Source organism: Haliaeetus albicilla, chromosome 2 (genome assembly GCF_947461875.1).
Source record: "Haliaeetus albicilla chromosome 2, bHalAlb1.1, whole genome shotgun sequence".
NCBI lineage: Eukaryota > Metazoa > Chordata > Aves > Accipitriformes > Accipitridae > Haliaeetus > Haliaeetus albicilla.
The window spans coordinates 3,614,691-3,631,031 of record NC_091484.1 but is presented as its reverse complement, the minus strand read 5'-3'; the positions used below and the strand labels follow the sequence as shown (position 1 = coordinate 3,631,031).

Here is a 16,341-nt window from a genome sequence, read left to right as displayed (position 1 = left end):
TTATGGATGAAGCACAAACCAGTTATTTTGGCTTTGCAATGCTAAGAGTACTGAACATGCATTTGGCTTTTCAATTGCAAGATGCGACTTGGAAGACGCAGTGGAAGAGATGATGGACTCTTCACATCAGCTATGCTCCAACTGGCTCAGGTAAGGTTTGCCTGACCAAGAACTGCAGGATCAGATCAAAACATAGGATCATACCTATGGACCAAAACCTACAAGATCAGACCAAAACAGCTGCTGTGCAGGTCAAACTTAGACTTATTTTGCTGACCACCGCCTTTGTTGTATACTTAGGGTGGTCTTGTGGTTACGAGTGGAAGATACGAGGTTTGTAGTCCAATTTAGAGTTTCCTGCAGACCTCCCAGCCAGGTTATGCGGATCATAGCTAATAAAGGAGGCAAACACCTCAAAAGGAACTTCAGCCTTACTTCCCAACCCATTAACCTGAAATCCTTTACTTCTTGGCACTCCAGCTTTGGATGTTAGAGCTCTCGGATACCTACAGCAATAATTCTGTGTATCCCCAGAGTCATGGCAGTTTTGACATGGCTGAGCCACTCAGGTTGTGGTTTGTACTTCTGCCCCGTTGGGAGCTTGCACACAGAGGCTCTTCCACCCTCTTCCAGGCACCATCCACTGGGATTTCTCTGAATGTGGTGGAGACCAGGCACAGGGCGCTGGCCATCTAGGTCCTGCTGCTGCCCGCGAGCACCCAGACCCACCTCCCTGCACGTGGCAGCGTCTCCTTTTCTAGTTTGGTGGGTATTTTGGACATGTGCATGTGTATGTGTGGTGGTGATCTGGCTCCTCTCCATCCTGCCTGTTCAAGAAGCATCCCCGGAGATGGAGAAAATCCTAAGGACTCATTGGACCAGGAATGGAGCATGAACGGGGTTGTGGCTTTGATGAAGACACTTCTTTAGGAGTGGAGCATTTGGTTCTGTTTTGTGCTTTATCCAGAGGCAGTTTGACATAAATTGTTAGATTTAACCCTTAAACTCTGAGTAAAACCCTCCTCCCAATGTCAAAGGCGACGTCCCCATTAGTGCCGTGCTACAGCCTCCTCTTTGAGCAGGTACGTTTTGCTGTGTTGTGAACTCAAACTCAGAGATAACTGCAGTTCCCTGACTCCACAGGGATGGGACTGTTTGAGAGGCAGATCTCGCATAAAGGGCACTGACGGTGTTCTCAGCATCACACAAAACCTTCCAAATATTGGCAAGCTGCAAAAAAAAAAAAAAAAAAGTAGGTACCAAAAGCTGACTCCTGAAGTGAGAATTGCGTACGTAATTTCTTTCCAGTGCACCAACAAAACTATTGTGCTCAGAAGATGACTCTGAAACTGCCTTTTGTTGTATTTTGTATGAAGTAGGATTTTATATCTGCAATAACCACTGGGTGATTGTATTTCTAGGAACTAGATTATTTTACAATAAAAGAAAAGACTCTCTGATCGGTATTTTAGGAATCATATTATGAAGAAAACCCACATCTAAACGTTCCAGGAATATTATAATATGTCCTAAAACCAATTTAGTTTTGACTCACACAGATTGATATTTGCACAATTTAATGTACGGCACTGGTTTTCTTATACACACAATTGTTTCTTTCAACTATAACTAACTTGATTCTTCATGTAGCAGGATCTGAAATTTTACTCTGCAGACTGCAGCAAGCAGAGGTCTCTCTAGCGAAGGCATTATTTTACAAAATGATGGATGTGCATATTTATTTGCTCTGTGACTTCCATGTCAGGTTTGTCATATTTCCTCAAATTACTAGTTAAACCAAGGTTTTGTGTTTTGTTTTGTTTTTGTTTCTGCTGAAGCCTGCAGGCTCAATATACCTTATAAAAATCAAGCTGTAATTTATCTGCTCCATAGATCATGTGTAACAATAATCACTCTGGAGTCTGTGCTGGGTTCTGATGTCTGGCTTTGTTGGAAGAGATGTATGAAGTGAACAAAAAGCTTCCTGATTTTCATACTCTGTAATAAACCTGAAATATGGAGAGAAGTGAAACACGTATTTAAATTAAACTGTGGAATCATGACAAAGAAGGAGTACAGAGAAATACACGCACACCCAGACACATATTATGCAATGACACAGTATTATTTCTCTTACCAGATGGACCTCTACAAGTTATGTATACTATACGTCGCATACATATAGCAATTGAACTAGCGAAACCATTTTTATCCTGAACTTGGACTCATCAAAATGGTGCATATGTTAACTTGCATTTTGCAGGGACAAAAACCTTTGCCAACATAAAAACGCATGGACCCCCAAATGGGTTAATCTTCACAGGCGTTACCCGCAATAGCTAAGTGATAGTTCACACTAAATTCACTGCTCAGTGTTAATGTTTGTTTCACATACATATGGGTAATTTTGGAAAGGCCATGAACAAACTTTAGAATTTTTTGTAGATGTTTGCAAAAATTAAAAAAAAGGCTAAAATTATTAGATGAACAATCTAACTGTATACAAATGGAAAATGGGTAGAAAAACTCGCTGAAGATTGCTGTAGCTTAAATTCCCCCAACACCCTCACCCACATATACCCCTGCGAGGGCAGGAAATAATATTAAAATCTTGCAATATTTTTTATTGCCCTGGGTGGGCAGCTCCTCCCACAGCTGAATTGCCTTTTGCAAGGCGTTGCTCTCCCCGTTTTGCTTATTGCAATACAAAAAGAAGACGTGATTCATCTTGCAGATGTTAGAAAAGTACCTCCCCATCTGGAGATGCGAGCCGGGCGCTAGACGTTGTGCGAAGGTGCTTGCCAGGACCACACGAGTCCTTTGTCACCGCACGGGTTAATAAGCATTGAAGTGCTGTCACCACTGGGGCCCCAAGGAAGCCAGGCACTGGGTAAAGATTTCTGGTCCACTGGCCATAGGAACACAGAGCTGCTGCGAGGCCCTAGCATTAAGAACAGAATGTAATTTTAAAATTAATTAATTCTCTGCAATGCACTTAGTTGGAGAGACGCAGCCCCGTTCTGACTGTGGGAGGGGGACCTCCTCCGCTCCCTAGCTAAAACGATGCCTGGGACTGTACGGATAAAACACGTCTTAGGAGGCACTTTTCAAAAGACTGAGGTCCATTTAGTCTGCAGCCTGAGCTACAGGGCAAATCTGATTCTGCCTCTAGCTCCCCAAAGTCTCTCTTGCCTTTTTTTTAAAAAAAAAAACCCCAACAAAATTGCAGTGGCATCATCATTAAGAGATCCAACAGAAGCCTGGAAGAAGAGATTAGCACATACCAGAGTGACAGGGCTGCTAGGAAGGGGAAAAAATAGACAACATCAGTGCAATGTACCATTAAAAGTATGGAGTGACAGATGACAGTTGGTCTGTGATGGGGTGATTCAGCTAAATGGTAAACAGAAGGGCGAATTCTGATCTTGCTTATGCCAACATAAACCTTGGGTTGCAGAGGAGCTGCTTCGCGTCTCTAGTACCGGAGTCGAGCCCATAAAAGCTGTGACTCAGCCAGATAATCTCTGACAACTGTTAGCGCCGTGGTAAATATGGCAGCATGGCAGGCTGGAAAAGAGACTAAAAAAAGTTTCACTTCCACGCTTCCAAACCGAAATGTTTCAGAGCTTTTTTTCCTCAACACAACATTTAAATTCTTGATAGTAATAATAGAGGTCGTTAAGGAATGTTTAGGTAAAGCATAACTTTTTTTTTTTTTCCAGGTTGGATGAAATATTTTGATTATAGCCAAATTAATGAGGATGCTGAGCCAATGAGTTGAAAAGTCGGTTATTCCCATAACTCCAGTCTCTCCGGATCAGATCTGGCGGACACCTTACACAACCATTAGTGGCGGTGCAGTGGACAGACACTAACTCTGCACGAGATGGACCCGGGTAGGTTTTGAAAGGAGATATTTGCTAAGAAACTCTTCAGCATTTCATTTCACTTCAAAGAAAGGATCCCATCTAAACCATACGGTACCCCCTTTGCGTGGGCAGGCGTGCAAACACTAACGCGGGACCTAACAAACTGCAAATCAGAGCTGAAGTCTTGTTGAAGCCAAAGCTAAAACTCTCCCATCCTGCCTGCTGGGGCTTCCTCGTGATAAAGCTGGCTGATTTTAGCACCGAGATGTCTGAAACTCAAAGGGATGGATTCGGCTTGTCCTGCCTCCTGGACTGTCCGAGACCCCTTGTCCCTTCATGGTGGTGCCACCATCTGGCACCGCGTTGTTTGCATTTGGCAAATCACAAGCTAACAATTTATTGGGATGCGAGCGTGCGTCATATTGCTTTGGTGATTAAAAGAACAAATTCCCTTTTTTCTGTCTGTGGTTTAACTTTGCGAGGTATTGGTATTTTTACTTCAGTCCACATCGTGCCTGGTTTCACTAGCAAGCTACTGCGGTATCTGCAGGACTAAAAATAAGTCATTTCTCATGGAAAAATGTCACATTTTTGTGCGCAGAGCTGTGAAGATCTGAAGTTTGCTTCTGATGTGCATGCAAAAGTTGGGATGCCCACCTGGAAACCCATCCTCCTTGGTGGGAAAGGCCGAGAGAAGGGGCTGTCCCACGGTGGGGGCCACCGCTACAGCGGGAACTCGCAGCTCCTGAGCTCGCATCACTCTCTGAGGCTTTCGGAAATTTAGGATCACTCAGAGCTATTTGAAAATCTGGGGAAAGGTTTTTGTATTAAGCAGAATGAGTTTCACCTGTGAGCCCGACTCAAGGTGGCAGTGGAAATGGGTCTAGGAAATAAAGCCATGCAGAAGTATTCACCTTACAGGAAAGCCACCAAAAAATATATGGATTGTGGAATTACTCTTTGCTGAGATGGGAATTCAGATTTTATTCCTTTTATTACGTTTTATTTCTTGTGTCATTACAGCGCACACAAGCAGATTATTCCCCAGCTACAAAAACAGTTGTACTGAGAAGCTGCAGTTGAAAAGAACAAAACAGGCAACAGTTCAACATTCTCAGTTAAGATAATTATGTTAATATTAATGGATATTAATTTCTGTTTATTTTACAAATATTGTTTTAGGAAACTAGCTTTCAAATTCACACCTCACCAAATGCTTTTCAACAATGATTTGTTTCATTAATTTTATCAGCTGCATTCCTTATTTTTTTATAGCACATTCTTTGCTGAGAGACATTAATCCGTGATAGAGCATCCTAAAAGTCTGTGCAGAGGAACCGAGCTGATAAATGTTGGTGTATAGGCTACCCACTACTGTCAATTTTTCAATTTGCAATGTAGTTGGGGCACGTAATAGACTTCTGATTTTTTAATTTTTATTTTAAAGAAGTCTTGAAAAATTTCTGTGCATATTTTCTCACTGTTTGAACACACATACGAGACCTCAACGTTCAAATGTAAAATTATGTGTGATATGGGTTAGGTAATAAACCCCATGGTATTATTTTTAGAATACCTATAAAAATAACTAACACCGTTTAAATATCTTAGTCAAATATTCAGTGCAGAATTAGTTTTTAGCTGAATTCAGTATCCACCATTTCTGAGTTTCTCACTAATAAATACAAAATGCTAATGGCAAATGAACAGGAAAATATTCTGTGTATGCTAAATTCACCTTATATTCAAAGTGCACAAATGCTTGTGCCATGTGTTTAGTTGGTTAAAAAAAAAAAAAAGTGCGTTAATGCTTACACCTGAATGAAAAAGGGGACAGTGCACACATTGTTATTTAAAATGTTTTCTTTAAAATCTCAGGTTTAGAAAATGTTGTGGCCTTCTCTGTAATGGCGAGAACAGAGAGGGCTAGCTGACACTAAATTTTGTTTCTGATTTTGATTGAGAGGAATTCCTACTGATGTAACTCCTCATTTCTGAAGGATATTCTGCTCCCGAGTATTGCAGTATTACTCCAGTGCCCCTTTACCCATCGCAGGGGATGTTGGTGGGCAACTGGCACGAGGGAGCAGCGACTGGTACCCTCCAGCGCACCCAGCTCCGGTTGAGTTACGTCTGGCACATATATTTATTATTCTTTAACACTTGTGTGCCAGCAGGCTTTACGTGCCGTAATTAGGCAACGGCATATGATGTTACGCCTCCGAGATGATAAACTCTTCCCCAAAAGGAGCGTGTAAAGCCACGGCAGGGATGGAGGTCTGCAGAACCTTCTTCCAGGTAAGGGCAAGCCCTGGGTGAGGGTTTTACAGGCTGAAATAACCACCCTAAGCAGAACGCCAAGCTGCTTCTGCTCTGCGCTTCCCTGCCAATTTGCTGTGAATGCTCCACTAGATGCTGAACTCCTCTGCTAAAAACTGGAGATGGAGCTAAAAATCAGGTCTTGCGATCAAACCTCCTTGTACTGCGCTGACTCTCGTGTCTGGCGAGCACCGCCAGCTATGAATCAGTGTGGGAATGTCAATAGTGAAACATTACAATAAAAAATAGGTGCAGTCACATTCCCTCCCCTCTACCCAGCTTGCTGGACCAAATTTCTTTCTCTCTCCAAATGTAACTCAAACCCAACGAAGTCAATAGAAAAACCAGTTGACTAGACCCTGGCTCACCCCTTGGCTTGCTTAAACCAGGCAATGCCGTTGAGTTAACCCATAAGACACGTCAGTTTACCTTCATCCCTTTCCCCAGAGTAGACAGAGAATCCTTCTTTTCATATTTCTTTCCCTGGACCTTGGCCAGCTGAATAGAGGTCAAATACGTCAAGCTGGGTCTAAAGCACAGGAAAAAAAATGAGCTGCATTTCAACCTTTTCCTCTAGCAGAGTGACAATATAATTCATGTTTATATTCCTGCCTTTGCCACCGTCCTGCTGTTTGACCTTGGGGGAGACACTTCATGTTTTTGGACCTTCATTTCTCCTCCAGCTCATTTCTTTTGTATTTACACTAATATGGGGCAAACCCAGACTAATATCTATGGGGCAAAACGTGGCTTAGGCTGTGCATTTGCGTTGCTACTACGTAAGCGCATCCATCTCCTGGACTTGAGGGCTCAGGCAGAAGTTAAGGAAAATAGTGTCGGCACAAATTCCCAGCTATGGGATAAACCTAAAGCAACGTACTGTCTCCATGCATGCACATATGCCGTGTGTTTTCAGTATTCCTTGCATGTTTAAGATGACTCAGAAGAATTTGTTCCCAACCACCCAAATTAGCAGGCAGCCTCTTTCATGCAAAGCAGCGCCGTGCCCACCAATTCTGCCATACAGCAGGAAAAGCAAAACGCTCGCTCTGTGCTGAGCTGTGATTGAATTTGTTCAGATTAGACCAGGAGCTGAGCAAACTTGAAATGCCTTCATTTGAGTGAAGCTCCCATTTTTATGGAGATGTTTGGCTGTCTTCAGATCTAATTTCAGGATCCAAACACTCCAATTTCCCCATAAGAATGTGTTCAAACACCGCTTGACTGCTATTCTTCTCCCTTGATGCAGAGCTGGGAAGTCATCACGTCTGATGAGGATTCATTATAAAGTTGACAATTTGCCCCTTCCCTTCAAAAAAATTCAACAGAGCTTCGTTCCTTTCAGCCCACACCGACTCTCATCCGAAGCCTTCCCTGCTGCTTTTAAGAAACCTAAAATATCTGAACTGCAGGATTAAACCCATCCTCGCCCCCTCCAAACAAACAAACAAACAAATAACAAAAGAAGGAAGAAATTATCTCTACGGTGGAGCGATGAATGTAAAGAGCTTATATGTTAATCATTAGCAGAAAAAAAAAAAAATCCCAACTGCTCACACCGCCCTGAAGCCAGAAGGAAAGAAAGGGAGAGATAAAGGAAGAATATGGACATCGGGCAAAGAAAAGAGGCAAGAGCAAGAAATACAAAGTGCCGCTGCCAAGAGTATTATTTGTCCGCTGGGCAAGAGCGCTGTTAGAGCCCTGTCCAGACTGGTTAACTAGACGATTCAACTTTTAAACTCCCAGTAATTCCTGCAGCGAGTGCCCTGGGCTCCCACACCTGGGGGGAGGCCACCCACCCGCGGGCCCCCTCCACGGCGCTGCGCTCTGCCTTGCAGAAATGCCGTCGTGTCCTCGGAGGGCTGGGAGGGAGGGAGGACAGACCAAACCCAGCAAGCCCCCCTTCTCTTTCGAAGTCCGCGATCTCCTTTATACCCATCGCTTATTCAGGCATTCGTTTCTCCTCGTGACGGCTATTTGCAAAATAAAGGCCGCGTTTATTTATTGTTATTTATTATTATTTTATTTTTTTTGGGTATCCCTGGTCTGGAAGGAGTTAAAGTAATTATCTCCTCGGATGTCCACAGCAGCACCACATCCCCGCTGTGCTCTATCAGAGCTGCTGGGGCAGTGTCAGCGATGACTTCACCTCCGTGCATTGCAGCATTCCACAGTGCCCAACTGCTGGAGTTTGCTAATTTGTGTGTTTTCACTCGAGGCCTGCTGATTCAATCATTTTAAAGATGCCCATTTCTTCCAAGCCAGGGATTTTATGACTCTAAGGATTAGAAGCTGTTATCCCAACAAACCCTGGAGCTCTATATATTCTGATTTTATGGTAAGCTTCACTAATAAACTGTTTAAAACATATGCTAATTGTGTTTATTGTATTCTTTAATTATCATATGTATCATTAAAGATGTACTATCCCGTTTGGAATCCTAATACCTAATGCCCTCCTTTTTTTTTTTTTTTTTTGTACCGTTGCACAGTACTGTGTTACTTTAAAAAAAAAAGAGAGGAAATAGAGAGATATATATTTTAACAAGGAAGCCTATTTTCAATTTTCATTGTTTATTTAAAAGTAGAGTCTTTGAATTTAATTTGAAATCTCTCTCCTGAAGAAAGGCAGGCAGGGAATGACATAACAAAACATGGCATTCTGTCTCTGTGCATTTTATTCCTTAATTTATTTTTTAAATATGCCTCCCTGTAGTCTATTATGCTTAGTTTTCTGTTTTCAGACTGCTCAAAATGATAATTTGCACAGCCGAGATGGGTTACAAAAGATCAGAATAATTGTCCCCTCATTTTTGTTATAGCTCATTATTCTTATCATACGTACACACACTCATATACACACTCCAGCACGTGCATAATAAATAAGTGTATTATGTATATGTACACACAGCCATGTATACATATGTATATTCGCACTTATTCTTGTGCCAATTTTTTCCCAATTAATTAAGAGTTGTTTTTCCAAAAAAGAGATACCAGTCGTCTTAGCCATGCGAGTCATTTTCACTATTTTGAAGACTGATCTTGATCCTGAATGCGGTTTTATCCTGCCCCTTTAAAATGAGGGTTCCCCTGCATAATAAAATCCTCATATTTAGCTCTCACAATATATTCCTCTCTACTGACCTGCTCCCAACGGCTGAAACAACGTCTCCCAGCCCTGTTCGCTATTGATTGCAATGGCCTGCCCCCATTCCTCTATTTGCTGTTTTGATTTGTTTCTTTTCTTTCTTTTTTTTTTTCTTTTTTTCACCTGGGAAAATGAATTGGCATTAACATCAGGGCATTTCGTTCACTGCTTAAAAACAAAACAGCAGCAAAAAAATCCAAGCATTTTTCAGCTGTGCAAGTTGAGGAAAAGGGATGTGGGGAGAAAGACACATGTGCAGTGAGATCGGTCCTTGGTCATCAATATTGCAGATGAGAATAATAAATATGTGCAGACACGCACCAGCAAAATGTGGGCACGCATGTTTATCACCGGCTCCTTCTTCCTTTCCACTGGGTCGTGCGCATTTGTGTGCTCCAGCCCAGATCTTTAAAGTTTTTTTTCTCTCCACGTTCGAGGGACATCCTGGGAAAAACACGAATATCCCAACCGAGAGTTATGTTTTGATGCAAAAGAATGAAACTACTGGGCTGCTTCACTGCTGGCATAGCGGGGAATTTGTTCTCAGGAATTTATCAATCAGACTTTTTTTATTTTAGTTGGTGAAGAGTGTTTCCTTTAGGTACCAGATGCTAATGTCACATCATGAATGAAACCGCTTCTGCAAATTGAATCATGTAATTTGCATTCACTCATTCAAAATAACATTGAAAAGTGGTGATGCTGCTCTGTGTTAAAGTAAAAAATCATATTTCCAGGCAAAAGAGAGCGTCTGCTTGGGTATCCAAGCCATGATAAAACAATGGGATTTGGATTCTGATAGAGGTATTTAATATACTTGTTAAATACGTGTATCATTGGGCCAAAAATAATTTCAAAACCCACAGGATTTTGGTTTCTAAATAATGCCAACCAACAGTCCACAGCATCCTCATCACATAATACAGACCTTAACGTCGGGTCAGATTCTCTTTGTAGGGTGTTGGGTAAATTTGGAATAAGCTGCTTGCATATGTTTTGATGCTTTTCACTTACTGGGATCACTGAGAATGTCATTAGTTGTTTGTTTTGCTTTTTTTGGGAGATCTAGTCCGTGTGTGCTTGTTGGTTTGACAGCCCAGCCACAGGTGTACTTCAAGCTGCAGGAAGAAATAGTGGATTGTGTAATGTCAAAATAATCCTCTTGCGATGAGAGGCATCTCAGCCGTGTGCAGACCAAGGTTGATTTTACCCCGGCTTCCCTGGGTTTAATATTTCGCCCCGACACACGGGGTGTTGGTGGGTCTGGGGGACGTTGGGGAGAGCACGTCTCCCCTGCCTGCACCAACGCAGCCAGCGCCGGTCTGCCCTCGCTGCAGCCCCTGGAAATGATCATTTTGCTCAGCCTCAAACAAATTAAAGCGTCACCCTCTCTTCCTATTATATTAATGGATTTTATGCTACTTTTTAAATTACGCTGTTTTCAAACATGAATACATTTGAATGTCAGACTCTAGTACCCAAATATAAATGTCAAGACCTCTGTACATCTCTGGCATGTAGGAACTAATTTAATCATCTCAGTGAAGCGATTTCAGTTCAGACAATCACTTTGTTCGAGTGGAAGGGTTATGAAGAGGGTGCACAGTCGCAGGAGAGTGCTTACACACTATTTAGGGCCATGCTTTTTTATAAAAAGAAAACCAAGACGGGCATTTGTTCATGAGTGGAAATTCCCAGCCCCTGCTCAGCTGATGGAAACTGGGGTAATCGTATCTCGGGTTCAGAAAAATGACTTGTGGCACTAAGGAATATTAAATTTTCATTTCTTGGGGAAAAAACGGGGGGAAAAGTGATGGGAAATGATTTTTTTTTCTCCTGTGGTTGGAGAAAAAAAGGACAATCTTGTGAAATATAGGACGCCTGGTCACTGTGCGCTGCTCAGCTCCCCGAGTGGGTGATCATGCCGGCTGCGTGCACAGATGAAGCGAATGCAAGAGCAAAACCAGCTACAGCTTCGCATATGGACTGTGGGCCTCCTTCTAAAATTCAGCTTAGATGGTTTCCTTCCTCCTTTTTACATACTGCATTTAAAAAAAGGCAAAGGCAGCGCAGGCAGTATTTTTTCCAAGGGGTAACTGCTAAACAGGACTAGCAGAAGGAGCTTATTCTCTGTGTGGGCCAGCTACCCACAGCAGTCATGTTACTCAACCATAACCCGCGTCTTCAATCTGTCTTAGGAGGAAGGAAAGTTCCTCCTAAATTTCTGGGGGAGTTCGGATCGGGTCTCTGCGCAAAAACTCTCATTGGGGTCATCAGCAGGAGCACAGTGATTGTATGGGAAAGACCAAGCAACGTCACACCTCATTTCTGGGATTTCTGGAGGGTCAGAGCGGCTTACGATGAAGTAGGATTGTCCAAGAAAGATGAGAAAGAGCAAGGGGAAAGGGGGATCAGAGCGTGGAGGCTGGGCATGGGGAATGGCATTGCGGCGGTGACTGCAGGGATGGTTGGGGACTGCAGATTTAATAAATGAAGGACAAGCATCGTTCCAACCCGTCCATGTGTGTGGGGAACGTTCGACAACGTCCTTTCCCTGAGCGTGCCACCACCTCCCAAACCGCAGCCCGGCACAGTTTGCACGGGAGCCGCTCCAGTTCCCGATGAAGTTGCTGGGAATAAGCATGGATTTGGTGCTGATCGCATTCACCTGCCTTGAATTTAAAACTTTTCAGCTCTAATTGTGTCTTCACGACTAGCAGGATTAAAAAGTTAAAAGTAAAATAATTTTGCTACTGTTTCAAGCGCCCCCAAAACAAAACAAACTAAAAGAATAATCAGAAGTGCAATCCATTCTGGAGAGCTTTGGTGAAAGAGGCTTAATTTGTTGGATTACTTGCTACAATTAGATGCAGTATAGATGATATCAATTTATATTAATAGCTCTAACATTTTGTAAGTGTTAGTATGAAAACTGCCCAGCCTTGATAATGAAAACATGCACAAGCGAGCTTTGTAAAACAATCAAAAATCAATCCCATGTGTCAAGCTGAACATATCAATAAGACAGTTTGCAGTCAGAAGGTTTTCTTATGAAGTGCTGTCAACAGTCAACGCTACACTTGTCTGATCCGTCCAGCTCCGCTAAGTGGAAAGATTTCTCTTTTTTTTTAACCCAATAGAAGAGAAAGGAAAAACAGGAAAATGTAAGCCACGGTAATTCATCTCAAGTATCCTGAAGGACAATTAGTAACAAAGGCTAGCAGTGGTAAGCCTGCTCTTTGGTGTGGTTTGGAGATCGGGGGCTGTAATTATTGAGCCATCCTGCTGAATAGCACAATCAATGCTTGACGGCTGCATGGCAGAACGCCGGTGCGACGGCTTGAGCTCTTGTGTAAATGAAACGTCAGGCTGGGGGAAAAGGGGGCCATTGTGTTTACCCGCGCTTTGATTAGCTTTTAGCGAACAATGAATTTTCAAGCCACGCAAGACATTTTAATGGTGTTGTCGGGATCTTTCTTAATAGGAGGTTCGGATGATAGAAAGGGAGGGAGAAAGGCGCGGGTGAGGACGATGAATTTCCCCAACGCCGTGCAGGTGCGAGGGGCCGGTTCCCGGCAGCGAGGTCCTTCCCGGCCGGACCGCGGTCCTCGCTGGAGGCAGCCGCCCAGGCTCAGAGCGGCAGGACCACGGCATGGTCCTGCCAGGCTTCATGACTGGCTGGGCAGGTGACAAGTTTTTGCACCCGACTACACATTTTTCTGCCCCAAGGTCCTCAAGCCTCCCCCCTCTTGCTCCCTCAAGCTTGGCTCTTTCTGATTTGTAACCTCAGGGTTTGTCCCGCTCCCTCTTCCATCATATTTTCACCCTTTTCCCCCATCTTTCTCAAAAATAAGCTTCTCCCTGCAGCATCAAGCTCAAGCTTTTCAGCCTTCCCTTTAAACTCCTGCCTAACTTCTCACAGACACATCTCTATTCTTGTCATGTCTTCCTCCCTTCTTTCACAGCAGAAATATTTATCAAACTGTTCTTCAAACCTGCCGGTAACTTCACTTCTCCCTTCAGTTTTCCCAGCACTGCTTCTTATATTGCAAAATCATCCCTTCCTCCGTGTGCCGAATGAACATTCAAGCTCGAGCCAAGGATGTTCTGGGAGAGTTTTGTGAGGGCATGTTCAGAGATTAGGGACTCTACCAGATTTGCTAATCCCATTTTTTCACTAATTGCAAATATTCCAGACTCGGACACCGTTGCTGAGTGGGGAAGGGACAGGTGAGCCTTATTTCCAGCTGCACACCAGAAGAGCAAACCCTCACTGCCAACGTATATACTAAAATTTACTTTTTGCCCATATGTAGACTGTAACACTCATCCCTTCAGGAAAGGAGGAATATCAAAGTAAAGAAATTCCTGTAGAATACACGTTACTTTGTGCTTATTTTAAATGCAAGGGTGTCAAACCGCCCCAGTGAAAGAAGCAGCCCTGGCTGTGCTAAGCCTGCAGAAGACAAGTGACAACAGGAATATCCAAATGTTTTGGGAACGCATTTGCTTTCTTCACTTGGGTCTCATTCAAACACACTTTTGCAGCCAACCTGTTAGTGTTAATCCCCCCATAACGAGATTATGCACGTCCTACCCAGACCCTGCCGACACTGTGGCCGGTACATGAGATGCCTGGCTCCTGCCATTCAGCTCCGATGAAGAGTTAGGTCCCGTATTTCTTCCTCCAGCCACAGCAACTGCTCAGCCGTTAAGTAAAGCCAAGCGGGATTGTCTGTAAGCCGCTCGGGGCAGGCACCGTGCCTTCGCTGTAAATCACCACAACGCACCTCCTCAATGGAAGGCAAACTCTGCAGACGTAATTGATTAGTAACTATCAGCTAATTACAGGGTAATCACATGATTATTTTTGCTTTGCAAACTGCATAGTTGTCATGAGATTGAATAATTGTGCGGGGCAATTTTACATGCAGGCACATACTAATGCTGAGTAAAACCAGATAATCTAAAGGCTGCGTACAGCAGGTAGGATTATTTTATTCCTATCACCGTATAAACCCAGTGTGCACATCATTGCATCATGCGCTTCTAAAAGGATGTTTGGATCCTATGCTCTAAAGTAGAACCAAAAAATAAGAAATCGCTCTACCAGCATTCCTAGAACTAAACACAAACCCTGAAACCTTTGGCAAGGCAGCAGCCTTGCAGCTCTGCCAGCCCAAAGGGAAAATGTGATGCTTCTGCCCCGCGGAGGAAGGAGGAGGATTTGGGCTGCTCCTCTCCTAGGAAGGAGAAAGAGAAGGAGAAGCAGAGGGACGGACACACCGCAGGAGCACACGCTACTTAACCCGGGAACTGGTTTGCCTGCAGCCCACGTAGCCGTCGCAGCCACAGAGTTGCACCTGCAATCAAGTGCAAGCGTTTCACTCTCCTCCCAAAGCCTGGTCACAAAATGTAGATAGGGTGGTTGGAATAATTTGTCCCCTTCATAGCTTATTAAAATTTTGGTGTTGGCAGGAGAGTCAATCAAATCCCAGCAATGCGACCCAAGTATTTTCACAGATGGGTTGAACATTGTACCAGTAAGCAATTTGAAGAAATTATTTTCTCTGTTGGCAGTTTGATTTGAAAGGGCCTTTAGCTTCTGAGTATCTCTTTCCTAGAGACGACGATTAAACATTTCAAGCCATTTTCAATGTCACTGATTCAGATTAATCAAATATTGAAGAGACGGCGTTAAAGCTGGAAGATACCATGTTCTCTTCGGGCTTTCAGTATTGTGGCATCGAACCTGTGGGATAAACACTCCCATGGAAGAGGCCTGTATTTTCTAAGTTTAATGGGAGTGTGAATGCTTCCCTTGCCAGGGAATCCTAAAGCTTCCTACATCTCAGGATACCTGCAAAAAGCACTGGAACTACTAAAATAGGATGGACTGGGGAAAAAAACCACACTTCAGTGAGTTAGAAAAAATAATATAAAGAACCAACATATGTCTGAATTAAAAATTGCTTGTATTAATTTAAGTTTGGCATTAGAAGACACATTTCTATACGAGCCAAGAGCTAGCAGAACGTACAAGGGAATATTTTTAGGTTTTTTATCCAGAAAAGTTAATACAAGAAACACATGCCATAAGCACATTCATGAATGTAGAGGAGGATGGTTCAGATCCTCAGCTGATGGAACTAAGCCTCCGCCATTTGTTGCAATGGAGATACAGGGATTTACCCCAGCTGAGGCTTCAGCTCAGCCTATGGAAACACTGTTGATGCCAAGTGGCCGCTAGGCACTAACTGGGAAGGAAGGAAGGAAGCTGGAGCAGGGAGACTTCATCTCTTTGTATTTCTTCAGGAAATAAAGCAGGAAACATAAGTAGAATATATCTGTAAGGCCATGCTGCTGTCAGAGGGCTTGGGTACAAGAAAAACAACTCGAGCTTCACTCTTGTGTTGTAATGTCCTCAGAAGCTGGCATCAGAGGCTCAGCCCAAGGCCCCAGATGAACTAAAGAATGTTTCTGTGCAGGAAAAAAATCTCTCAGAATGAGTTACATTGGTTTTACATGGAGCCATACGTACTCACAGTTCGATTTAAAGATAAAAACAAGGAAAAAACCGATTCTTTGCTAGCAGGAATATTTCACCTTCCAGAAGATAACCTATTGTTAATGTTGCATCTGAAATTAATTTTGAATGAAACTGAAAACTCATACACACTCACTGATCTGAATTTGGAAGAACGGAGACACTTCTCAGTCGTTTTTAAAATGCCCCCTGCTACTCCCACACCATGTATTTCAGTGTGCACCAGCTAAGCTTTTTTTATTTTCAAGGTGTAGATATTTGTAACTGGAAAATATATGTATCATGCAAACTCTTTTTTAAATATCTCTGGATTGGAAAATCTCAGCGGTTAAACTGAGAACTGCGTTAGAAGTAGAAAGGAAAGGTTGAAAGCTGTAAGTGAGAAAAAAAAAGAGGAAAAATCAGGGTCACCTGGTTACAGTCAGACAAAAGCCACATTTCAAAAAATGTACCCT

General features: G+C 43.0%; 1 protein-coding gene across 4 annotated transcripts in view; it reads right to left on the bottom strand.

Moving 5' to 3' along the window:
* The window catches only part of LOC138689248 (uncharacterized), a 210,723-nt gene that overhangs the window by 36,925 nt on the left and 157,457 nt on the right, over positions 1 to 16,341 (bottom strand). For 3 of the 4 annotated variants that reach the window (XR_011328079.1, XR_011328080.1, XR_011328081.1), the window contains exon 1: positions 511 to 1,574. Coding sequence is in view for 1 of the 4 variants with exons in the window: in XM_069803499.1 (XP_069659600.1) it covers positions 1,857 to 1,891 (35 nt within the window). In the remaining 3 variants the exon portion in view is untranslated. Of the gene's footprint in view, positions 1 to 510; positions 1,575 to 1,856; positions 2,010 to 16,341 lie in introns of those variants that run through there. The other variant, XM_069803499.1, reaches the window with a different exon arrangement.